Source organism: Scyliorhinus canicula, chromosome 12 (assembly GCF_902713615.1).
Source record: "Scyliorhinus canicula chromosome 12, sScyCan1.1, whole genome shotgun sequence".
Taxonomy (NCBI): domain Eukaryota; kingdom Metazoa; phylum Chordata; class Chondrichthyes; order Carcharhiniformes; family Scyliorhinidae; genus Scyliorhinus; species Scyliorhinus canicula.
The window spans coordinates 160413018-160440327 of NC_052157.1; the positions used below are offsets into that span (position 1 = coordinate 160413018).

General features: G+C 54.6%; 1 protein-coding gene across 1 annotated transcript in view; it reads right to left on the minus strand.

Annotated features, from left to right (window-relative positions):
- Positions 1–27310, minus strand: part of LOC119974352 (protein KIAA0100-like) — a 28933-nt gene that overhangs the window by 703 nt on the left and 920 nt on the right. The window contains exons 2-6 of the mRNA XM_038813123.1: positions 25208–25387; positions 22360–22481; positions 10008–10163; positions 8466–8587; positions 338–518 (exon numbers count right to left, since the gene is read on the minus strand). Coding sequence (XP_038669051.1) covers positions 338–518; positions 8466–8587; positions 10008–10163; positions 22360–22481; positions 25208–25387 — 761 coding nt within the window. The remainder of the gene's footprint in view (positions 1–337; positions 519–8465; positions 8588–10007; positions 10164–22359; positions 22482–25207; positions 25388–27310) is intronic.

Genomic DNA, 27310 nt, shown 5'->3' on the forward strand with positions numbered 1-27310 from the left:
CCCCCCCCCCCCCCCCACCCCCGGCCGTGTGTGTTGTGTGCGTGACGCTAATTGCAACCTCCCTCATGGATCAGTGATGGGGAGAAGGTGAGGAAGTGAGGTTGAGAGATAGGATGAGGTGGTGCAGTTCAGGAATCTGGGACTGATGGTCCTGAGTTGTCCTAGAAATCCTGATATTTATACATTCGGTAACCCATCACAATGAGTTCCCTTAGTCCCCAGTAGCCTGAATCGTTTGCCAGCCCTGTACTGATCCCCAGTCCCCACCCGCTATTTACCCCCAGGCCCCACGCCCCCTCCTCGATTGGCCTCCAGTCCCCACGCCTGTTCCCATTACCTTGCTGTACAGGAACCGCTGTAGCTCCAGCTCAGCAATGCCGAGTTGCCCGTCCTCCTCGGTTAGCCTCCAGCGTGCCTGGGCGAAGTAAATCTCAGTCCGCCTCACCACACTGACATCCTCCTGCTGTTTACGCAGCTCCAGCTTGTTCGCTCGCTGCAGCTGGAAGTCCTTAAAGCACCTGAAAGGCACAGGGTCACGGGGTCAGACAGGGTCAAGAGTCAGCAGATCATGGGGCGTGGCAAACGAGACCCTGTGACGTGGCAGAGATGCAGGGATTGCTGGTCTATTGTTAATGGGAGCTTGCTGAGCGCAGGTTAGCTGTCAAGTCTGGTCCAGCCAGTGAAGTATTTTGTAACATATATTAAAGTTTCCAACTATAATTCCACAATGAGAAACACATTGGGATGCCTTAGGATAGAGAAAGGGGATCATGCTGAACAATCCAAAAGATAATTTAAACAGCAGTTTTGTAACTAGACAGTCTTTTTTGTTGTTGATTAGGACCCTGAACGAGGTGTGGGAAAAATCCAAGCGACAGGACCAGGCAGCCCAGCTCAGGGGGGATGGAACTGAGATGTTGCTGATTAAATGGTTCAATGGGGTAGAGAGAGAGAAATGACTTCTGGTCCCTCAAGACTATTGAAAGTCAGAGAGATCTAGGTGTACAGGTCCACAGGTCACTGAAAGGGGCAACACAGGTGGAGAAGGTAGTCATTGAATAAACCTATGCCCCCTAGTAATTGACCCCTCTACCTTGGGAAAAAGTTTCTGACTAAACACTCTGTCTATGCCCCTCATAATTTTGTAGACCTCTATCAGGTCGCCCCTCAACCTCCGTCGTTCCAGTGAGAACAAACCAAGTTTATTCAACCTCTCCTCATAGCTAATGCCCTCCATACCAGGCAACATCCTGGTAAATCTCTTCTGCACCCTTTCTAAAGCCTCCACATCCTTCTGGTAGTGTGGCGACCAGAATTGAACACTGTACCCCAAGTGTGGCCGAACTAAGGTCTATACAGCTGCAACATGACTTGCCAATTTCTATACTCAATGCCCCGGCCAATTAAGGCAAGCATGCCGTATGCCTTCTTGACTACCGTCTCCACCTGTGTTGCCCCTTTCAGTGACCTGTGGACCTGTAACCTAGATCTCTCTGACTGTCAATACTCTTGAGGGTTCTACCATTCACTGTATATTCCCTACCTGCATTAGACCTTCCAAAATGCATTACCTCACATTTGTCCGGATTAAACTCCATCTGCCATCTCTCCGCCCAAGTCTCCAAACAATCTAAATCCTGCTGTATCTTCTGACAGTCCTCATCGCTATCCGCAATTCCACCAACCTTTGTGTCATCCACAAACTTACTAATCAGACCCAGTTACATTTTCCTCCAAATCATTTATATATACTACGAACAGCAAAGGTCCCAGCACTGATCCCTGCGGAACACCACTAGTCACAGTCCTCCAATCAGAAAAGCACCCTTCCATTGCTACTCTCTGCCTTCTATGACCTAGCTAGTTCTGTATCCATCTTGCCAGCTCACCTCTGATCCCATGTGACTTCACCTTTTGTACCAGTCTGCCATGAGGGACCTTGTCAAAGGCCTTACTGAAGTCCATATAGCCAACATCCACTGTCCTACCTGCATCAATCATCTTTGCGACCTCCTCAAAAAACTCCCTCAAGTTAGTGAGACACAACCTCCCCTTCACAAAACCATGCTGCCTCTCGCTAATACGTCCATTTGCTTCCAAATGGGGGTAGATCCTGTCTCGAAGAACTCTCTCCAGTAATTTCCCTACCACTGATGTAAGGCTCACTGGCCTGTAGTTCCCTGAATTATCCTTGCTACCCTTCTTAAACAAAGGAACAACATTGACTATTCTCCAGTCCTCTGGGACATCACCTGAAGACAGTGAGGATCCAAAGATTTCTGTCAAGGCCTCAGCAATTTTCTCTCTTGCCTCCTTCAGTATTCTGGGGTAGATCCCATTAGGACTTATACACCTTAATATTTTTCAAGACGCCCAGCACTTCGTCTTTTTGGATCTCAATGTGACCCAGGCTATCTACACACCCTTCTCCAGACTCAACTCCACCAATGGGAGTAGATCCCGTCTCGAAGAACTCTCTCCAGTAATTTCCCTACCACTGATGTAAGGGGCAGCACGGTAGCTTTGTGGAAAGCACAATCGCTTCACAGCTCCTGGGTCCCAGGTTCGATTCCGGCTTGGGTCACTGTCTGTGCAGAGTCTGCACATCCTCCCCGTGTGTGCGTGGGTTTCCTCCGGGTGCTCCGGTTTCCTCCCACAGTCCAAAGATGTGCAGGTTAGGTGGATTGGACATGATAAATTGCCCTTAGTGTCCAAAATTGCCCTTAGTGTTGGGTGGGGTTACTGGGTTATGGGGATAGGGTGGAGGTGTTGACCTTGGGTAGGGTGCTCTTGCCAGGAGCTGGTGCAGACTCGATGGGCCAAATGGCCTCCTTCTGCACTGTAAATTCTATGTAATTCCTTCTCTTTGGTGAATACTGATGCAAAGTATTCATTTAGTACCTCGCCCATTTCCTCTGGCTCCACACATAGATTCCCTTGCCGATCCTTCAGTGGGCCAACCCTTTCGCTGGCTACCCTCTTGCTTTTTATGTACGTGTAAAAAGCCTTGGAATTTTCCTTAACCCTATTTGCCAATGGCTTTTCGTTGGACATTTCTCTTCCACCAGAATATAAAGATATTGAGAATGGGAACAAAGGGCTGTTTGAGTCACAGTCACTCGTCATCCAACTGGGTACGGCATCTTTTTGCTGTACAACTGGCGCAGGGAAGGTGTAGATGACAAGTGTGGACTTGCTGGTCGCCTAGTTGGGGCAGGTCATGCGATGAGACCTCCAGTGATATAATCAGAGTTGGCTGCAGGTGAATGCAGTTGAAGTCATGATCCAATTGAATGATGGGCCAGGTTCAAGGGGCTGAATGGCCTCTCCCCGTTCCTATATATAAAGACATGCAGTCATTGATTACTGGGGGTTGGGCCCAGTGCTGTACCCTGACGCATGCCACCCAGGGACTGAAAAAGTCCTGGAATCAGGCTAGTGCACGCCCAATCCCAACTGACCAGCAGCAATCACCCCTCCGGGAAACTTACTCCATCCACTCACTGTTCTTTGTTTAACACCCCAGGTGTGTTCGTTTCCAAGACGGGTGGAGTGTGCAAACAGGCAAAAGTGGAAATTGAAGAACCAAGGTTACCACTGCTGCCGTTCTGCTCACAATCACAAGGTGAAGTCAGTAAAAGAAATGCAGAATGTCTATTGACAAGATGTGCTAGAACCAAGGAGTTGGAGCATGTGTGGGCCTTATGGCAACACTCACAGGAAAAAATCTATTTACTCAGCAAACAATGTGTGTTTAAACAATGCCCTGCAGCAAACAGTCTACAGAGTCTATTTAAAAAGAGTCAGTATGCACTGCACCAGCTAGAACTCACGATCAGAACTAGAGTGACATCTCCTGGTCAAAGCAGAGCCATTGCACCAGGAAAGTACAGCAAGTGGAGGATAGTTACAAAAGACAGATTCTGTGAATAAAATCAACCTCTGCCATCCCAAGAAAGGTTTGCATTTATATAGTGTTTTCCACAACCACCAGACATCTCAATGTGCTTTATGGTTTATGGTAACTGGTGTAGTCGCTGCTGAAAAGCAGGAAATGTAGCAGCCAATTTGCACCGAGAGAGAGAAAGAGAGAGAGAGAGCGCCCAGAAACATCAGATAATCAATATTTTGTGATGGGATAAATATCGGCCGGGACAACGCGGAGATCTCCACTGCCATCCTTCAAAATAATGGCCGTGGGATATTTTACACCCATCTGAGCAGCCAGATGATTCCTCTCAAAGACAGGGGGCTAGATTCTCCGTTGCCTGACCCCGATATTGTAATCGGAGATCGGGTGCAGAATCCCTTCTGACACCCAAATCGGGGGCGGCAGCAGTTTGACACTGGTTTTCGATTCTCCGCCCCCTCCAAAATGGCGTTATTGCGTTGCGCGTCGCACGCCATTGGAACAGCCGATGGCCCTCCCCGATGGGCCGAGATCACGACTGCATGGTCTGTGCGGTCGGGAAGCCGGCGTGGCGGCCACGGACTGTGTCCAGCACCGCCACAGTCGGCCGGGAGCGGTGTTGCTGGCCGGGGGGGGGGGGGGGGGGGGGGCTTCCGTGTAGGCTGGGGGGACTGGTGGCAGGTCAGGTACACGCACAGCTGGCACCATGTTGTATGGCGTGGCAGCTGCAGGTCGTCGCCGTGTACATGCGCGGCCATGGACCCGGCCATTTTTGGCACGGGAACCGGGAATTTGACCCAGCGCGGCTGCTAGCCCCTCACCGGTCCCAGAATCGGTGAGGGCTCGCCGCACATTTTGGAGTCGTAAATCGGCACTATTCCCACGCCGGCACCTGCACTTAGCCCCAAAAACGGAGAGTCCAGCCCAGCATCTCCAACAGTGCAGCATTCCCACAGTGCAGCATTCCCACAGTGCAGCATTCCCACAGTGCAGCATTCCCACAGTGCAGCATCTCCAACAGTGCAGCATCTCCAACAGTGCAGCATCTCCAACAGTGCAGCATCTCCAACAGTGCAGCATCTCCAACAGTGCAGCATCTCCAACAGTGCAGCATCTCCAACAGTGCAGCATTCCCACAGTACAGCATCTCCAACAGTGCAGCATCTCCAACAGTGCAGCATTCCCACAGTACAGCATTCCCACAGTGCAGCATTCCCACAGTGCAGCATTCCCACAGTGCAGCATTCCCACAGTACAGCATCTCCAACAGTGCAGCATTCCCACAGTGCAGCGTTCCCACAGTACAGCGTTCCCACAGTACAGCATTCCCACAGTACAGCATCTCCAACAGTGCAGCGTTCCCACAGTGCAGCATTCCCACAGTGCAGCATTCCCACAGTGCAGCATTCCCACAATACAGCATCTCCAACAGTGCAGCATTCCCACAGTGCAGCATTCCCACAGTGCAGCATTCCCACAGTACAGCATTCCCACAGTGCAGCATTCTCACAGTGCAGCATTCTCACAGTACAGCATCTCCAACAGTACAGCATTCCCACAGTGCAGCATTCCCACAGTGCAGCATTCCCACAGTGCAGCATTCCCACAGTACAGCATCTCCAACAGTACAGCATTCCCACAGTGCAGCATTCCCACAGTGCAGCATTCTCACAGTACAACATCTCCAACAGTGCAGCGTTCCCACAGTACAGCGTTCCCACAGTGCAGCATTCCCACAGTACAGCATCTCCAACAGTGCAGCATTCCCACAGTGCAGCGTTCCCACAGTACAGCATCTCCAACAGTGCAGCATCTCCAACAGTGCAGCATCTCCAACAGTGCAGCGTTCCCACAGTACAGCGTTCCCACAGTACAGCATTCCCACAGTGCAGCATTCCCACAGTGCAGCATTCCCACAGTGCAGCATTCCCACAGTACAGCATCTCCAACAGTGCAGCATTCCCACAGTGCAGCGTTCCCACAGTACAGCATCTCCAACAGTGCAGCATTCCCACAGTACAGCATTCCCACAGTGCAGCGTTCCCACAGTGCAGCATCTCCAACAGTGCAGCATCTCCAACAGTGCAGCGTTCCCACAGTACAGCGTTCCCACAGTACAGCATTCCCACAGTGCAGCATTCCCACAGTGCAGCATTCCCACAGTGCAGCATTCCCACAGTACAGCATCTCCAACAGTACAGCATCTCCAACAGTGCAGCATTCCCACAGTGCAGCATTCCCACAGTACAGCATCTCCAACACTGCAGCATTCCCACAGTACAGCATCTCCAACAGTGCAGCATTCCCACAGTGCAGCATTCCCACAGTACAGCATCTCCAACAGTGCAGCATTCCCACAGTGCAGCATTCCCACAGTGCAGCATTCCCACAGTACAGCATCTCCAACAGTGCAGCGTTCCCACAGTACAGCGTTCCCACAGTGCAGCATTCCCACAGTGCAGCATCTCCAACAGTGCAGCATTCCCACAGTGCAGCGTTCCCACAGTACAGCATCTCCAACAGTGCAGCGTTCCCACAGTACAGCGTTCCCACAGTGCAGCATTCCCACAGTGCAGCATTCCCACAGTACAGCATCTCCAACAGTGCAGCATTCCCACAGTACAGCATCTCCAACAGTGCAGCATTCCCACAGTACAACATTCCCACAGTGCAGCATTCCCACAGTACAGCATTCCCACAGTACAGCATTCTCACAGTACAGCATTCCCACAGTGCAGCATTCCCACAGTACAGCATCTCCAACAGTGCAGCATTCCCACAGTACAACATCTCCAACAGTGCAGCGTTCCCACAGTACAGCGTTCCCACAGTGCAGCATTCCCACAGTACAGCATCTCCAACAGTGCAGCATTCCCACAGTGCAGCGTTCCCACAGTACAGCATCTCCAACAGTGCAGCGTTCCCACAGTACAGCGTTCCCACAGTACAGCATTCCCACAGTGCAGCATTCCCACAGTGCAGCATTCCCACAGTGCAGCATCTCCAACAGTACAGCATCTCCAACAGTACAGCATTCCCACAGTACAGCATTCCCACAGTGCAGCATCTCCAACAGTGCAGCATTCCCACAGTACAGCATTCCCACAGTACAGCATTCCCACAGTGCAGCATTCCCACAGTGCAGCACCAGAAGGTCAGCCTTGATTTTTGCACTCAAAATCCTGGAATGAGACTTGAACTGGGAACCTTGTGCTTCAGAGGTCAGAGACACGGCTGACACACAAACTCTGGGTGACACTAATGGAGGAATTACCAAACATCGTTATTCTGCCCGGGAATAACAAGGTCACTGGATGTAGCTAATCTTGAAAGACTACAACAAGTGAGGACGTCAGTGTAGCTTGTGGGACACAATATATATGACCGGGTCTACGTTGTAGCCACCTGGGTTGGCCACTTCCCTAGTTTAAAATGGAGATTCGCAAAGAATGCAGGGAAAAATAGACAGCATTCGAAAAACAAGCAGTTTTGCAGAGTTCCTTTGTGTATTCAGTCTGCAGAAAGCAGACAGCACTGAAACCAGCAGGAATCTGCATATTGATGAGCGATCCCAGGGAACAATTAGCTACATTTGAGATACTCAATAACAAGTCAGACTCCTAGGCTCCAGCAGGAGTCCAAGACAAAAGAGGCTATCGAGCACCCAAGGAACGCCCAGCGATCAGGGAACAGCCCCAGTATTGGGGAATTCAAACCGATCGATTGGTACGTGATCCAATCGATTGGAGGCAGGAACGGGATCCGCCCAAAAGGGCGGGAAGCCCCTGGGGCCTATAAAAGACAGGTCCCAAGTTCAATTCAGTCTCTTAGCCGGCCCTCCCAGCAGAACATCTTAGCAGCTTGGAAGAACTCTTGACCGTGAGAAGGAGAGGCCTAGCTAACAGCTGCACCACCAAGTATCCAGTCAACGCACGCTACGAGATAGGCGCTCCTGACCCTTAGTCCGTACCAGTTGGAAGCCTGCAGCCCAGGAGTCAACAAGAGGACATTGTTCCCAGACCCAGTGGGTTCTTTTCCAAAGATAAGTATTGGCCTGTAGTGGTAGAGATAGTCTAGCTTTGTAGTGTTTATGCATGAGTAGCGATTAACTGTGTATATAATAAACGTGTTTTGATTTGAACCTTACTAATTGGTGTACCGAGTTATTGATCAGCACTTGAACTTGACCTCGTGGCGGTATCATAAAGATACCTGGCGACTCTAGAGCAAAGGTTATAAAACAGAGCCAATTGAGTGTAACTCACTCACCAGAACGAGCAACAACGTATGGGATTGTGTAATGGGCCAGTGCACAGTACTGTGTAATAAACATGACTGGTGGGGGGGAGGGGGGGGCAGTGGAATGGGGACCAGTTTAGCACAGGGCTAAATCGCTGGCTTTTAAAGCAGACCAAGGCAGGCCAGCAGCACGGTTCAATTCCCGTACCAGCCTCCCCGAACAGACGTCGGAATGTGGAGACTAGGGGCTACCATAACGATTTTCATTTCATTTCACCCAGTTAAATCCAGCACTAAGTGAGAGCTCTGCACTTGCCTGATGAGGATGTTGAGCTCCTCGCTCTTAGCCTGAAGATCCATCTTCTCCTGGTGCAACCCTGTCTGCAAGTCTTGGCTCTGTTTCATCAGCACGTTGCTCCTGAGGTCATCCTGTAGTGACTTGGAGAGAAAGAGAGACCAACAATCCACAGCCAGCATACTATCTCCTCACACAACTCAGTAGAACACTGATATTATGGCTGAGTGGGTTACTCTGATCTTAAAGATTAAGACGGTCATACAATCAAGTCTCACTCCAGAGATTTCAGCAAATAGTCCTGGTTGACTCGCAAGGAAAAACTGAGGGAGTGCCGCACTGTCAGAGGGTCAGTACTGAGGGAGTGCTGCACTGTCAGAGGGTCAGTACTGAGGGAGTGCTGCACTGTCAGAGGGTCAGTACTGAGGGAGTGCCGCACTGACAGAGGGTCAGTACTGAGGGAGTGCTGCACTGTCAGAGGGTCAGTACTGAGGGAGTGCCGCACTGTCAGAGGGTCAGTACTGAGGGAGTGCCGCACTGTCAGAGGGTCAGTACTGAGGGAGTGGTGCACTGTCAGAGGGTCAGTACTGAGGGAGTGCCGCACTGTCAGAGGGTCAGTACTGAGGGAGTGCTGCACTGTCAGAGGGTCAGTACTGAGGGAGTGCCGCACTGTCAGAGGGTCAGTACTGAGGGAGTGGTGCACTGTCAGAGGGTCAGTACTGAGGGAGTGCTGCACTGTCAGAGGGTCAGTACTGAGGGAGTGCCGCATTGTCAGAGGGTCAGTACTGAGGGAGTGGTGCACTGTCAGAGGGTCAGTACTGAGGGAGTGCTGCACTGTCAGAGGGTCAGTACTGAGGGAGTGCCGCATTGTCAGAGGGTCAGTACTGAGGGAGTGCCGCACTGTCAGAGGGTCAGTACTGAGGGAGTGCTGCACTGTCAGAGGGTCAGTACTGAGGGAGTGGTGCACTGTCAGAGGGTCAGTACTGAGGGAGTGCTGCACTGTCAGGGTCAGCTCATCGAGCCTTCTCTGCCATTCAATCAGAACCTGGCTCATCTGTGTGTGTTTCAAATTCCACCTTCCCATCTACCTTTTTGCTTCTCTTGTCTAACCAGAATCTATCTACTTCTGCCTTAAAAATATTCCATAAAATATTCAATAACCTGCTTGCACCACATTCTGAGCAGGGGTTTCCAAAGTTTCATTACCCTCCGAGATTAAATCAATCTCCTCATCTCTGTCCTAAAAGGGGGACCCCGAATTTTAAAACCTGCCCCCGGCTTCTGGCCTCACCCACAGGAGGAAACATCCTTTCCACGTCCACCTCGTCAAGACCATTCAATCAAGTCACCCCTCACTCTTCGAAACTCCAATGGATACAAGCTCAGATTCTCTAACCCTCAAGCCGAGCCTGCTCATTCTAGGTATCAATTGGTAAACCTCCTTTGAACCGCGCCCAACACATTTATATCCTTAAAGGTTGTGTTTGTAGACAGAGCGCTGGGAATGGGACAGGCTCAGTATTGCTGCTGACTGTCCACGGGTAATACAAAAGGCTTGGTTACCTTCATGATCAGGTAGATTTGTTTCTCAAGCTGCCGTATCTGGGTAACGTGCTTCCTCACAGCGTCCTGAAGATGGAGGATGCTGTTCCTCTGCTCCTCGGGATTACTGGAAATCTCCAGCTGGAAACGGACTCTCTGTTTTCGTTCACTGTGTTCCTGCAACGCACCAGGCACACAAGATATCTCAGCCTAGGGATGGCGGCAGCATCAGCCCTCCCTCTGCACACACACTGACTCTCACTGGGGCACGGGTCCCACACACACTGACTCTCACTGGGGCACGGGTCCCACACACACTGACTCTCACTGGGGTAGGGGTCCCACACACACTGACTCTCACTGGGGTACGGGTCCCACACACACTGACTCTCACTGGGGTACGGGCCCCACACACACTGACTCTCACTGGGGCACGGGTCCCACACACACTGACTCTCACTGGGGCACGGGTCCCACACACACTGACTCTCACTGGGGTACGGGTTCCACACACACTGACTCTCACTGGGGTACGGGTCCCACACACACTGACTCTCACTGGGGTAGGGGTCCCACACACACTGACTCTCTCTGGGGTACAGGTCCCACACACACTGACTCTCGCTGGGGTACGGGTCCCACACACACTGACTCTCACTGGGGTACGGGTCCCACACACACTGACTCTCACTGGGGTACGGGTCCCACACACACTGACTCTCACTGGGGTAGGGGTCCCACACACACTGACTCTCACTGGGGTACGGGTCCCACACACACTGACTCTCACTGGGGTACGGGCCCCACACACTGACTCTCACTGGGGTACGGGCCCCACACACTGACTCTCACTGGGGTACGGGTCCCACACACACTGACTCTCACTGGGGTATGGGTCCCACACACACTGACTCTCACTGGGGTACGGGTCCCACACACACTGACTCTCACTGGGGTCCCACACACACTCACTCTCACTGGGGTACGGGTCCCACACACACTGACTCTCACTGGGGTACGGGTCCCACACACACTGACTCTCACTGGGGTACGGGTCCCACACACACTGACTCTCACTGGGGTACGGGTCCCACACACACTGACTCTCACTGGGGTCCCACACACACTGACTCTCACTGGGGTACGGGTCCCACACACACTGACTCTCACTGGGGTACGGGTCCCACACACACTGACTCTCACTGGGGTAGGGGTCCCACACACACTGACTCTCACTGGGGTACGGGTCCCACACACACTGACTCTCACTGGGGTACGGGCCCCACACACTGACTCTCACTGGGGTACGGGTCCCACACACACTGACTCTCACTGGGGTACGGGCCCCACACACTGACTCTCACTGGGGTATGGGTCCCACACACACTGACTCTCACTGGGGTACGGGTCCCACACACACTGACTCTCACTGGGGTCCCACACACACTCACTCTCACTGGGGTACGGGTCCCACACACACTGACTCTCACTGGGGTACGGGTCCCACACACACTGACTCTCACTGGGGTACGGGTCCCACACACACTGACTCTCACTGGGGTACGGGTCCCACACACACTGACTCTCACTGGGGTATGGGTCCCACACACACTGACTCACTGGGGTACGGGTCCCACACACACTGACTCACTGGGGTACGGGTTCCACACACACTGACTCTCACTGGGGTACGGGTCCCACACACACTGACTCTCACTGGGGTACGGGTCCCACACACTGACTCTCACTGGGGTACGGGTCCCACACACACTGACTCTCACTGGGGTAGGGGTCCCACACACACTGACTCTCACTGGGGTACGGGTCCCACACACACTGACTCTCACTGGGGTACGGGTCCCACACACACTGACTCTCACTGGGGTACGGGTTCCACACACACTGACTCTCACTGGGGTACGGGTCCCACACACACTGACTCTCACTGGGGTACGGGTCCCACACACACTGACTCTCACTGGGGCACGGGTCCCACACACACTGACTCTCACTGGGGTAGGGGTCCCACACACACTGACTCTCACTGGGGTACGGGTCCCACACACACTGACTCTCACTGGGGTACGGGCCCCACACACACTGACTCTCACTGGGGCACGGGTCCCACACACACTGACTCTCACTGGGGCACGGGTCCCACACACACTGACTCTCACTGGGGTACGGGTTCCACACACACTGACTCTCACTGGGGTACGGGTCCCACACACACTGACTCTCACTGGGGTAGGGGTCCCACACACACTGACTCTCTCTGGGGTACGGGGTCCCACACACACTGACTCTCGCTGGGGTACGGGTCCCACACACACTGACTCTCACTGGGGTACGGGTCCCACACACACTGACTCTCACTGGGGTACGGGTCCCACACACACTGACTCTCACTGGGGTAGGGGTCCCACACACACTGACTCTCACTGGGGTACGGGCCCCACACACTGACTCTCACTGGGGTACGGGTCCCACACACACTGACTCTCACTGGGGTACGGGCCCCACACACTGACTCTCACTGGGGTACGGGTCCCACACACACTGACTCTCACTGGGGTATGGGTCCCACACACACTGACTCTCACTGGGGTACGGGTCCCACACACACTGACTCTCACTGGGGTCCCACACACACTCACTCTCACTGGGGTACGGGTCCCACACACACTGACTCTCACTGGGGTACGGGTCCCACACACACTGACTCTCACTGGGGTACGGGTCCCACACACACTGACTCTCACTGGGGTACGGGTCCCACACACACTGACTCTCACTGGGGTCCCACACACACTGACTCTCACTGGGGTACGGGTCCCACACACACTGACTCTCACTGGGGTACGGGTCCCACACACACTGACTCTCACTGGGGTAGGGGTCCCACACACACTGACTCTCACTGGGGTACGGGTCCCACACACACTGACTCTCACTGGGGTACGGGCCCCACACACTGACTCTCACTGGGGTACGGGTCCCACACACACTGACTCTCACTGGGGTACGGGCCCCACACACTGACTCTCACTGGGGTATGGGTCCCACACACACTGACTCTCACTGGGGTACGGGTCCCACATACACTGACTCTCACTGGGGTCCCACACACACTCACTCTCACTGGGGTACGGGTCCCACACACACTGACTCTCACTGGGGTACGGGTCCCACACACACTGACTCTCACTGGGGTACGGGTCCCACACACACTGACTCTCACTGGGGTACGGGTCCCACACACACTGACTCTCACTGGGGTATGGGTCCCACACACACTGACTCACTGGGGTACGGGTCCCACACACACTGACTCACTGGGGTACGGGTTCCACACACACTGACTCTCACTGGGGTACAGGTCCCACACACACTGACTCTCACTGGGGTACGGGTCCCACACACTGACTCTCACTGGGGTACGGGTCCCACACACACTGACTCTCACTGGGGTAGGGGTCCCACACACACTGACTCTCACTGGGGTACGGGTCCCACACACACTGACTCTCACTGGGGTACGGGTCCCACACACACTGACTCTCACTGGGGTACGGGTTCCACACACACTGACTCTCACTGGGGTACGGGTCCCACACACACTGACTCTCACTGGGGTACGGGTCCCACACACACTGACTCTCACTGGGGTAGGGGTCCCACACACACTGACTCTCACTGGGGTACGGGTCCCACACACACTGACTCTCACTGGGGTACGGGTCCCACACACACTGACTCTCACTGGGGTACGGGTCCCACACACACTGACTCTCACTGGGGTACGGGTCCCACACACACTGACTCTCACTGGGGTATGGGTCCCACACATACTGACTCTCACTGGGGTACGGGTCCCACACACACTGACTCTCACTGGGGTACGGGTCCCACACACACTGACTCTCACTGGGGTACGGGTCCCACACACACTGACTCTCACTGGGGTACGGGTCCCACACACACTGACTCTCACTGGGGTATGGGTCCCACACATACTGACTCTCACTGGGGTACAGGTCCCACACACACTGACTCTCACTGGGGTACGGGTCCCACACATACTGACTCTCACTGGGGTACGGGTCCCACACACACTGACTCTCACTGGGGTACGGGTCCCACACACACTGACTCTCACTGGGGTACGGGTCCCACACACACTGACTCTCACTGGGGTACGGGTCCCACACACACTGACTCTCACTGGGGTACGGGTCCCACACACACTGACTCTCACTGGGGTACGGGTCCCACACACACTGACTCTCACTGGGGTACAGGGTCCCACACATACTGACTCTCACTGGGGTACGGGTCCCACACACACTGACTCTCACTGGGGTCCCACACACACTGACTCTCACTGGGGTCCCACACGCACTGACTCTCACTGGTGTCCCACACACACTGACTCTCACTGGGGTACGGGTCCCACACACACTGACTCTCACTGGGGTACGGGTCCCACACACACTGACTCTCACTGGGGTACGGGTCCCACACACACTGACTCTCACTGGGGTACGGGTCCTACACACACTGACTCTCACTGGGGTACAGGGTCCCACACACACTGACTCTCACTGGGGTCCCACACGCACTGACTCTCACTGGGGTCCCACACATACTGACTCTCACTGGGGTCCCACACATACTGACTCTCACTGGGGTACGGGTCCCACACACACTGACTCTCACTGGGGTACGGGTCCCACACACACTGACTCTCACTGGGGTACGGGTCCCACACATACTGACTCTCACTGGGGTACGGGTCCCACACACACTGACTCTCACTGGGGTACAGGTCCCACACACACTGACTCTCTCTGGGGTACGGGTCCCACACACACCGACTCTCACTGGGGTACGGGTCCCACACACACTGACTCTCACTGGGGTACGGGTCCCACACACACTGACTCTCACTGGGGTAGGGGTCCCACACACACTGACTCTCACTGGGGTACGGGTCCCACACACACTGACTCTCACTGGGGTAGGGGTCCCACACACACTGACTCTCACTGGGGTACGGGTCCCACACACACTGACTCTCACTGGGGTACAGGTCCCACACACACTGACTCTCACTGGGGTACGGGTCCCACACACACTGACTCTCACTGGGGTACGGGTTCCCCACACACTGACTCTCACTGGGGTAGGGGTCCCACACACACTGACTCTCACTGGGGTACGGGTCCCACACACACTGACTCTCACTGGGGTAGGGGTCCCACACACACTGACTCTCACTGGGGTACGGGTCCCACACACACTGACTCTCACTGGGGAATGGGTCCCACACACACTGACTCTCACTGGGGTACGGGTCCCACACACACTGACTCTCACTGGGGTACGGGTCCCACACACACTGACTCTCACTGGGGTACGGGTCCCACATACACTGACTCTCACTGGGGTCCCACACACACTGACTCTCACTGGGGTATGGGTCCCACACACACTGACTCTCACTGGGGTACGGGTCCCACACACACTGACTCTCACTGGGGTATGGGTCCCACACACACTGACTCTCACTGGGGTACGGGTCCCACACACACTGACTCTCACTGGGGTAAGGGTCCCACACACACTGACTCTCACTGGGGTAAGGGTCCCACACACACTGACTCTCACTGGGGTACGGGTCCCACACACACTGACTCTCACTGGGGTACGGGTCCCACACACACTGACTCTCACTGGGGTACGGGCCCCACACACTGACTCTCACTGGGGTACGGGTCCCACACACACTGACTCCCACTGGGGTACGGGTCCCACACACACTGACTCTCACTGGGGTAGGGGTCCCACACACACTGACTCACTGGGGTACGGGTTCCACACACACTGACTCTCACTGGGGTACAGGTCCCACACACACTGACTCTCACTGGGGTACAGGTCCCACACACACTGACTCTCACTGGGGTACGGGTCCCACACACACTGACTCTCACTGGGGTACGGGTCCCACACATACTGACTCTCACTGGGGTACGGGTCCCACACACACTGACTCTCACTGGGGTACGGGTCCCACACACACTGACTCTCACTGGGGTACGGGTCCCACACACACTGACTCTCACTGGGGTACGGGTCCCACATACACTGACTCTCACTGGGGTCCCACACACACTCACTCTCACTGGGGTACGGGTCCCACACACACTGACTCTCACTGGGGTACGGGTCCCACACACACTGACTCTCACTGGGGTACGGGTCCCACACACACTGACTCTCACTGGGGTACGGGTCCCACACACACTGACTCTCACTGGGGTATGGGTCCCACACACACTGACTCACTGGGGTACGGGTCCCACACACACTGACTCACTGGGGTACGGGTTCCACACACACTGACTCTCACTGGGGTACAGGTCCCACACACACTGACTCTCACTGGGGTACGGGTCCCACACACTGACTCTCACTGGGGTACGGGTCCCACACACACTGACTCTCACTGGGGTAGGGGTCCCACACACACTGACTCTCACTGGGGTACGGGTCCCACACACACTGACTCTCACTGGGGTACGGGTCCCACACACACTGACTCTCACTGGGGTACGGGTTCCACACACACTGACTCTCACTGGGGTACGGGTCCCACACACACTGACTCTCACTGGGGTACGGGTCCCACACACACTGACTCTCACTGGGGTAGGGGTCCCACACACACTGACTCTCACTGGGGTACGGGTCCCACACACTGACTCTCACTGGGGTACGGGTCCCACACACACTGACTCTCACTGGGGTACGGGTCCCACACACACTGACTCTCACTGGGGTACGGGTCCCACACACACTGACTCTCACTGGGGTATGGGTCCCACACATACTGACTCTCACTGGGGTACGGGTCCCACACACACTGACTCTCACTGGGGTACGGGTCCCACACACACTGACTCTCACTGGGGTACGGGTCCCACACACACTGACTCTCACTGGGGTACGGGTCCCACACACACTGACTCTCACTGGGGTATGGGTCCCACACACACTGACTCTCACTGGGGTACGGGTCCTACACACACTGACTCTCACTGGGGTACAGGGTCCCACACACACTGACTCTCACTGGGGTCCCACACGCACTGACTCTCACTGGGGTCCCACACATACTGACTCTCACTGGGGTCCCACACATACTGACTCTCACTGGGGTACGGGTCCCACACACACTGACTCTCACTGGGGTACGGGTCCCACACATACTGACTCTCACTGGGGTACGGGTCCCACACATACTGACTCTCACTGGGGTACGGGTCCCACACACACTGACTCTCACTGGGGTACAGGTCCCACACACACTGACTCTCTCTGGGGTACGGGTCCCACACACACCGACTCTCACTGGGGTACGGGTCCCACACACACTGACTCTCACTGGGGTACGGGTCCCACACACACCGACTCTCACTGGGGTACGGGTCCCACACACACTGACTCTCACTGGGGTAGGGGTCCCACACACACTGACTCTCACTGGGGTACGGTCCCACACACACTGACTCTCACTGGGGTAGGGGTCCCACACACACTGACTCTCACTGGGGTACGGGTCCCACACACACTGACTCTCACTGGGGTACGGGTCCCACACACACTGACTCTCACTGGGGTACGGGTCCCACACACACTGACTCTCACTGGGGTACGGGTCCCACACACACTGACTCTCACTGGGGTACGGGTCCCACACACACTGACTCTCACTGGGGTACGGGTCCCACACACACTGACTCTCACTGGGGTACAGGTCCCACACACACTGACTCTCACTGGGGTACGGGTCCCACACACACTGACTCTCACTGGGGTACGGGTTCCCCACACACTGACTCTCACTGGGGTAGGGGTCCCACACACACTGACTCTCACTGGGGTACGGGTCCCACACACACTGACTCTCACTGGGGTAGGGGTCCCACACACACTGACTCTCACTGGGGTACGGGTCCCACACACACTGACTCTCACTGGGGAATGGGTCCCATACACACTGACTCTCACTGGGGTACGGGTCCCACACACACTGACTCTCACTGGGGTACGGGTCCCACACACACTGACTCTCACTGGGGTACGGGTCCCACATACACTGACTCTCACTGGGGTCCCACACACACTGACTCTCACTGGGGTATGGGTCCCACACACACTGACTCTCACTGGGGTACGGGTCCCACACACACTGACTCTCACTGGGGTATGGGTCCCACACACACTGACTCTCACTGGGGTACGGGTCCCACACACACTGACTCTCACTGGGGTAAGGGTCCCACACACACTGACTCTCACTGGGGTAAGGGTTCCACACACACTGACTCTCACTGGGGTACGGGTCCCACACACACTGACTCTCACTGGGGTACGGGTCCCACACACACTGACTCTCACTGGGGTACGGGCCCCACACACTGACTCTCACTGGGGTACGGGTCCCACACACACTGACTCCCACTGGGGTACGGGTCCCACACACACTGACTCTCACTGGGGTAGGGGTCCCACACACACTGACTCACTGGGGTACGGGTTCCACACACACTGACTCTCACTGGGGTACAGGTCCCACACACACTGACTCTCACTGGGGTACGGGTCCCACACATACTGACTCTCACTGGGGTACGGGTCCCACACACACTGACTCTCACTGGGGTACGGGTCCCACACACACTGACTCTCACTGGGGTACGGGTCCCACACACACTGACTCTCACTGGGGTACGGGTCCCACATACACTGACTCTCACTGGGGTCCCACACACACTCACTCTCACTGGGGTACGGGTCCCACACACACTGACTCTCACTGGGGTACGGGTCCCACACACACTGACTCTCACTGGGGTACGGGTCCCACACACACTGACTCTCACTGGGGTACGGGTCCCACACACACTGACTCTCACTGGGGTATGGGTCCCACACACACTGACTCACTGGGGTACGGGTCCCACACACACTGACTCACTGGGGTACGGGTTCCACACACACTGACTCTCACTGGGGTACAGGTCCCACACACACTGACTCTCACTGGGGTACGGGTCCCACACACTGACTCTCACTGGGGTACGGGTCCCACACACACTGACTCTCACTGGGGTAGGGGTCCCACACACACTGACTCTCACTGGGGTACGGGTCCCACACACACTGACTCTCACTGGGGTACGGGTCCCACACACACTGACTCTCACTGGGGTACGGGTTCCACACACACTGACTCTCACTGGGGTACGGGTCCCACACACACTGACTCTCACTGGGGTACGGGTCCCACACACACTGACTCTCACTGGGGTAGGGGTCCCACACACACTGACTCTCACTGGGGTACGGGTCCCACACACTGACTCTCACTGGGGTACGGGTCCCACACACACTGACTCTCACTGGGGTACGGGTCCCACACACACTGACTCTCACTGGGGTACGGGTCCCACACACACTGACTCTCACTGGGGTATGGGTCCCACACATACTGACTCTCACTGGGGTACGGGTCCCACACACACTGACTCTCACTGGGGTACGGGTCCCACACACACTGACTCTCACTGGGGTACGGGTCCCACACACACTGACTCTCACTGGGGTACGGGTCCCACACACACTGACTCTCACTGGGGTATGGGTCCCACACATACTGACTCTCACTGGGGTACAGGTCCCACACACACTGACTCTCACTGGGGTACGGGTCCCACACATACTGACTCTCACTGGGGTACGGGTCCCACACACACTGACTCTCACTGGGGTACGGGTCCCACACACACTGACTCTCACTGGGGTACGGGTCCCACACACACTGACTCTCACTGGGGTACGGGTCCCACACACACTGACTCTCACTGGGGTACGGGTCCCACACACACTGACTCTCACTGGGGTACGGGTCCCACACACACTGACTCTCACTGGGGTACAGGGTCCCACACATACTGACTCTCACTGGGGTACGGGTCCCACACACACTGACTCTCACTGGGGTCCCACACACACTGACTCTCACTGGGGTCCCACACGCACTGACTCTCACTGGTGTCCCACACACACTGACTCTCACTGGGGTACGGGTCCCACACACACTGACTCTCACTGGGGTACGGGTCCCACACACACTGACTCTCACTGGGGTACGGGTCCCACACACACTGACTCTCACTGGGGTACGGGTCCTACACACACTGACTCTCACTGGGGTACAGGGTCCCACACACACTGACTCTCACTGGGGTCCCACACGCACTGACTCTCACTGGGGTCCCACACATACTGACTCTCACTGGGGTCCCACACATACTGACTCTCACTGGGGTACGGGTCCCACACACACTGACTCTCACTGGGGTACGGGTCCCACACATACTGACTCTCACTGGGGTACGGGTCCCACACATACTGACTCTCACTGGGGTACGGGTCCCACACACACTGACTCTCACTGGGGTACGGGTCCCACACACACTGACTCTCTCTGGGGTACGGGTCCCACACACACCGACTCTCACTGGGGTACGGGTCCCACACACACTGACTCTCACTGGGGTACGGGTCCCACACACACTGACTCTCACTGGGGTAGGGGTCCCACACACACTGACTCTCACTGGGGTACGGGTCCCACACACACTGACTCTCACTGGGGTAGGGGTCCCACACACACTGACTCTCACTGGGGTACGGGTCCCACACACACTGACTCTCACTGGGGTACGGGTCCCACACACACTGACTCTCACTGGGGTACGGGTCCCACACACACTGACTCTCACTGGGGTACGGGTCCCACACACACTGACTCTCACTGGGGTACGGGTCCCACACACACTGACTCTCACTGGGGTACGGGTCCCACACACACTGACTCTCACTGGGGTACAGGTCCCACACACACTGACTCTCACTGGGGTACGGGTCCCACACACACTGACTCTCACTGGGGTACGGGTTCCCCACACACTGACTCTCACTGGGGTAGGGGTCCCACACACACTGACTCTCACTGGGGTACGGGTCCCACACACACTGACTCTCACTGGGGTAGGGGTCCCACACACACTGACTCTCACTGGGGTACGGGTCCCACACACACTGACTCTCACTGGGGAATGGGTCCCATACACACTGACTCTCACTGGGGTACGGGTCCCACACACACTGACTCTCACTGGGGTACGGGTCCCACACACACTGACTCTCACTGGGGTACGGGTCCCACATACACTGACTCTCACTGGGGTCCCACACACACTGACTCTCACTGGGGTATGGGTCCCACACACACTGACTCTCACTGGGGTACGGGTCCCACACACACTGACTCTCACTGGGGTATGGGTCCCACACACACTGACTCTCACTGGGGTACGGGTCCCACACACACTGACTCTCACTGGGGTAAGGGTCCCACACACACTGACTCTCACTGGGGTAAGGGTCCCACACACACTGACTCTCACTGGGGTACGGGTCCCACACACACTGACTCTCACTGGGGTACGGGTCCCACACACACTGACTCTCACTGGGGTACGGGCCCCACACACTGACTCTCACTGGGGTACGGGTCCCACACACACTGACTCCCACTGGGGTACGGGTCCCACACACACTGACTCTCACTGGGGTAGGGGTCCCACACACACTGACTGTCACTGGGGTACGGGTCCCACACACACTGACTCTCACTGGGGTAGGGGTCCCACACACACTGACTCTCACTGGGGGAGGGGTCCCACACACACTGACTCTCAGTGGGGTAGGGGTCCCACACACACTGACTCTCACTGGGGGAGGGGTCCCACACACACTGACTCTCACTGGGGTACGGGTCCCACACACACTGACTCTCACTGGGGTACGGGTCCCACACACGCTGACTCTCACTGGGGTATGAATTACATGGGTTATGTTGGGTTATTCAGTATTGCGTGACATCACCTTGTTCTGCCTTTGCCCCCTCCCCCTCCCCCGCCCCCAAGTCCTGAACTGTACATCCGTGAATCCCGACTCGGCCTCACTGGGTGAGATGAAGATTGGGTGGGAGGTGGTTGCGGAGCGGGAGCAATGGTGCAGTATGGGTGAATTGGCCACATGTAGCCCTGCACTCATTCACACAACCTTCAACTCACAGTGTTGGTGGGATTCAAACCACACACATTCAGCGACCGACAATGCTGGACACAGGCTTGACCTCTGGCACACACGTATACTCTAGGATTTGACAATCATGGACGCACACTCCAGGAACTAACGATCCCACACTTGGCAATCTCTGCAGGCAACGTACTTTACGTTTCGGCTCGACGAGCAGCAGTAAGTTGTTGACAATATCCAGGATCATGGCGTACTGAACTGGGTTGGTGGATATCTCAAGGTCATGATGGATCAAGGTGAAGGTGTCCACAGCACCTAAATCCAGTTGCATTCAGATTAAGAGAGGCACAGAAAACAAAACACAAATAAAGGGAGACTAACACATTGAGACAAAGACAATCACCCTGTGACTGACTAGCTGGCTGCAATGCTGAGGATTGGAGCCTATCCGGTCTGTCTGGCTGCAAGGTTCTGTTGGGGGAATGGGGAAGTGGGGGCTCCATAAAGTGAGACCACAGGCCCCAGCCTTGGGGAGGTTACTGTCGACATTCACCACGCAATAACCCCCTGGTCTCCTTCCTTGAAGCGCACTGGTCAACACGTTGGTTTTTTTAAATGACAGCTTCATGCCAGATTCTTATTAAACAGCGCTAGGTAACTGGGATTGATTCGATGTGGATGAATGTGTTCTATAACTGGCCTCTATTTAGTTGGAGGTTTAATTCTGCTGCACTCATAAGACTCGGTTTTCTGCCATTTATCAATAAGTTAAAAACCACAAACCCCGCCTGCACCCAACTCTTTGAAAGACACTATTCACTCTATTTATTGCACACTCCTAGTTTCCCTGGGAAGGTGCTAATGGGCTCCCTTCTTGAACTGCGGATGGTGGGGATAATACAACCCAGCGGCTTGCTGGGCCATTTCACAGGGCAGATAGGAGCTGACCACATTGACATGGGTCTGGAGTCACATGTAGGCCTGGCCAGGTAAGGCTGGCAGATTTCCCTTCTTGAGCGAACCAGATGAGATCTAATGAGCATCTGGCAGTCTCACGCCCACTTCCTTCAAAACCCAAGTTCAAATTCTGACTCCAACAATGTGCGATATGAGCACGCATTTTCTGCATTACATCGAATTTACAGCACAGAGTGCTTCTGCTCTGTACCAGCCACCTCCACCCCATCGTTATATCCTTTCTCACTAATGTACCTCTGAGGCTGTATAAGGCTCTGGTAAGACCCCATTTGTAGTATTGTGAGCAGTTTTGGGCCCCGTATCTAAGGATGTGCTGGCCTTGGAAAGGATCCAGAGGAGGTTCACAAGAATGATCCCTGGAATGAAGAACCTGTCGCATGAGGAACGGTTGAGGACTCTGGGTCTGTACGCATTGGAGTTTAGAAGGATGAGGGGGGATCTTATTGAAACTTACAGGATACTGCGAGGCCTGGATAGAGTGGACGTGGAGAGGATGTTTCCACTTGTAGGAAAAACTAGAACCAGAGGACAACATCTCAGATTAAAACAGAATCGAGGAGGAATTTCTTCAGCCAGAGGGTGGCGAATTCCCGCAGGAGGCTGTGGAGGCCAAATCACTGAGTGACTTTAAGACAGAGATAGATAGGTTCTTGATTAATAGGGGGATCAGGAGTTACGGGGAGAAGGTAGGAGAATGGAGATGAGAACATATCAGCCATGATTGAGTGGCGGAGCAGACTCGATGGGCCGAGTGGCCTAATTCTTATGGTCTTATGTGTTTATCCAGCTTCCCTACAATGTCACAATATTATTCATCTGAAGCACTCCCTTTGGGAGTGAGTTACGCATTCTCACCCTCCTCTGGGTAAAGAAGTTTCTCCTGACTTCCAGAGGACTACCTTGTATTCTGGCCCTTGGTTCTGGTCTCCTGCCTAAGTGGAAACATCTACTCCACGCCTACCCGAGAGGGAGAGATACCCCGATTCGGCCATCCCAAGCCTTCTGAAATGAAATGAAAATCGCTTATTGTCACGAGTAGGCTTCAAATGAAGTTACTGTGAAAAGCCCCTAGTCGCCACATTCCGGCGCCTGTTCGGGAAGGCTGTTACAGGAATCGAACCGTGCTGCTGGCCTGCTTTCAAAGCCAGCGATTTAGCCCTGTGCTAAACAGCCTCTGTTTTCTGGAGAAGGTGCCCTACCTTTATCCTGGGATGGTGATGACCAACACGAGGGGACATAGCTTTAAATTGAGGGGTGGTAGATATAGGACAGATGTCAGAGGCAGTTTCTTTACTCAGAGAGTAGTAGGGGTGTGGAACGCCCTGCCTGCAACAGTAGTAGACTCGCCAACTTTAAGGGCATTTAAGTGGTCACTGGATAGACATATGGATGAAAATGGAATAGTGTAGGTCAGATAGGCTTCAGATGGTTTCACAGGTCGGCGCAACATGGAGGGCCGAAGGGCCCGTACTGCGCTGTAGTGTTCTATGTTCTACCTGTTCAGCACTCACTCTGATCCATTAAACCAGCATCCGACACTGGCATGAAGCTGAATTTCCACATCACAGCAGTGTGGGGACAAAGTGATTCAGACAGAATCACCAAACGGGTCGTCAAAGACAAGGTGTAGAGGTTGAGAGATTTACAGCTTGTGGCCGATGGGTATTGGCTGATGGCTGGCCTGAATTATGTGCAATGGCTGCTATTCTGCCAACGAAGCCACATCCAAATATTGTGGTGACGTCCCCTGCTGCACCATTATTTCTTGCCACTCAGTTCCCCTCTCCCCAGAAATGTTTAAAAACTATTGTTTGTCTCGTTTGCGCTCCGCTCCCCCTTTCTTGGCAGAACTCTGTGCAGTTCCTCTCTGAAAGGCAGCAGCTACTTCCCACACCCACCACAATACCCAGATTCAATCTGATGCCCTCTGTACAAGTGTGGGAGAGAATTGCTTCCTTCCTAATCTTGAAACATGCTCCATACAGCTCGTTTACTTCCATGATGTCTCAGGATTTCTGGCTGAGTTTATGATCACCGGCAAATGTCTCAATTCTCACACTCACCATTTTGTTTCTTCAGCAAATCTTCTTTCTGGTCCTCCTGAATCTCGGGTGGTTTGATCTGCGTTGCCAGCTCTGGCTCGATATCATGGCTGTAACTGACATAGTACATGTGGCAGCTGCAGCGAGAGATAATCCGCTGAACCTGCTGTGTCTGATGGCACTGGGCAGGCAGATTCCAGTCTGAACAGAGACAAGAAAACAAGCTTCAGTCAGGCTGCACCACGCCCAATTCCTGATCACACCTCTGTCGGCAAAGGGTTTTCGTCCCTGCATTTGCATTGGGGAATGTAACTCAGCGACAACACACCCAGGACAGGTACAGCACGGGGTTAGATACAGAGTAAAGCTCCCTCTACACTGTCCCCATCAAACACTCCCAGGACAGGTACAGCACGGGGTTAGATACAGAGTAAAGCTCCCTCTACACTGTCCCCATCAAACACTCCCAGGACAGGTACAGCACGGTGTTAGATACAGAGTAAAGCTCCCTCTACACTGTCCCCATCAAACACTCCCAGGACAGGTACAGCATGGGGTTAGATACAGAGTAAAGCTCCCTCTACACTGTCCCCATCAAACACTCCCAGGACAGGTACAGCACGGGGTTAGATACAGAGTAAAGCTCCCTCTACACTGTCCCCATCAAACACTCCCAGGACAGGTAAAGCACGGGGTTAGTTACAGAGTAAAGCTCCCTCTACACTGTCCCCATCAAACACTCCCAGGACAGGTACAGCACGGGGTTAGATACAGAGTAAAGTTCCCTCTACACTGTCCCCATCAAACACTCCCAGGACAGGTACAGCACGGGGTTAGATACAGAGTAAAGCTCCCTCTACACTGTCCCCATCAAACACACCCAGGACAGGTACAGCACGGGGTTAGATACAGAGTAAAGCTCCCTCTACACTGTCCCCATCAAACACTCCCAGGACAGGTACAGCACGGGGTTAGATACAGAGTAAAGCTCCCTCTACACTGTCCCCATCAAACACTCCCAGGACAGGTACAGCACGGGGTTAGATACAGAGTAAAGCACCCTCTACACTGTCCCCATCAAACACTCCCAGGACAGGTACAGCACGGGGATAGATACAGAGTAAAGCTCCCTCTAAACTGTCCCCATCAAACACTCCCAGGACAGGTACAGCACGGGGTTAGTTACAGAGTAAAGCTCCCTCTACACTGTCCCCATCAAACACTCCCAGGACAGGTACAGCACGGGGTTAGATACAGAGTAAAGCTCCCTCTAAACTGTCCCCATCAAACACTCCCAGGACAGGTACAGCACGGGGTTAGATACAGAGTAAAGCTCCCTCTACACTGTCCCCATCAAACACTCCCAGGAAAGGTACAGCACGGGGTTAGATACAGAGCAAAGCTCCCTCTACACTGTCCCCATTAAACACTCCCAGGACAGGTACAGCACGGGGTTAGATACAGAGTAAAGCTCCCTCTACACTGTCCCCATCAACACTCCCAGGACAGGTACAGCACGGGGTTAGATTCAGAGTAAAGCTCCCTCTACACTGTCCCCATCAAACACTCCCAGGACAGGTACAGCACGGGGTTAGATACACAGCTCCCTCTACACTGTCCCCATCAAACACTCCCAGGACAGGTAAAGCACGGGGTTAGTTACAGAGTAAAGCTCCCTCTACACTGTCCCCATCAAACACTCCCAGGACAGGTACAGCACGGGGCTAGATACAGAGTAAAGTTCCCTCTACACTGTCCCCATCAAACACTCCCAGGACAGGTACAGCACGGGGTTAGATACAGAGTAAAGCTCCCTCTACACTGTCCCCATCAAACACTCCCAGGACAGGTACAGCACGGGGATTGATACAGAGTAAAGCTCCCTCTAAACTGTCCCCATCAAACACTCCCAGGACAGGTACAGCACGGGGTTAGTTACAGAGTAAAGCTCCCTCTGCACTGTCCCCACCAAACACTCCCAGGACAGGTACAGCACGGGGTTAGATACAGAGTAAAGCGCCCTCTAAACTGTCCCCATCAAACACTCCCAGGACAGGTACAGCACGGGGTTAGATACAGAGTAAAGCTCCCTCTACACTGTCCCCATCAAACACTCCCAGGACA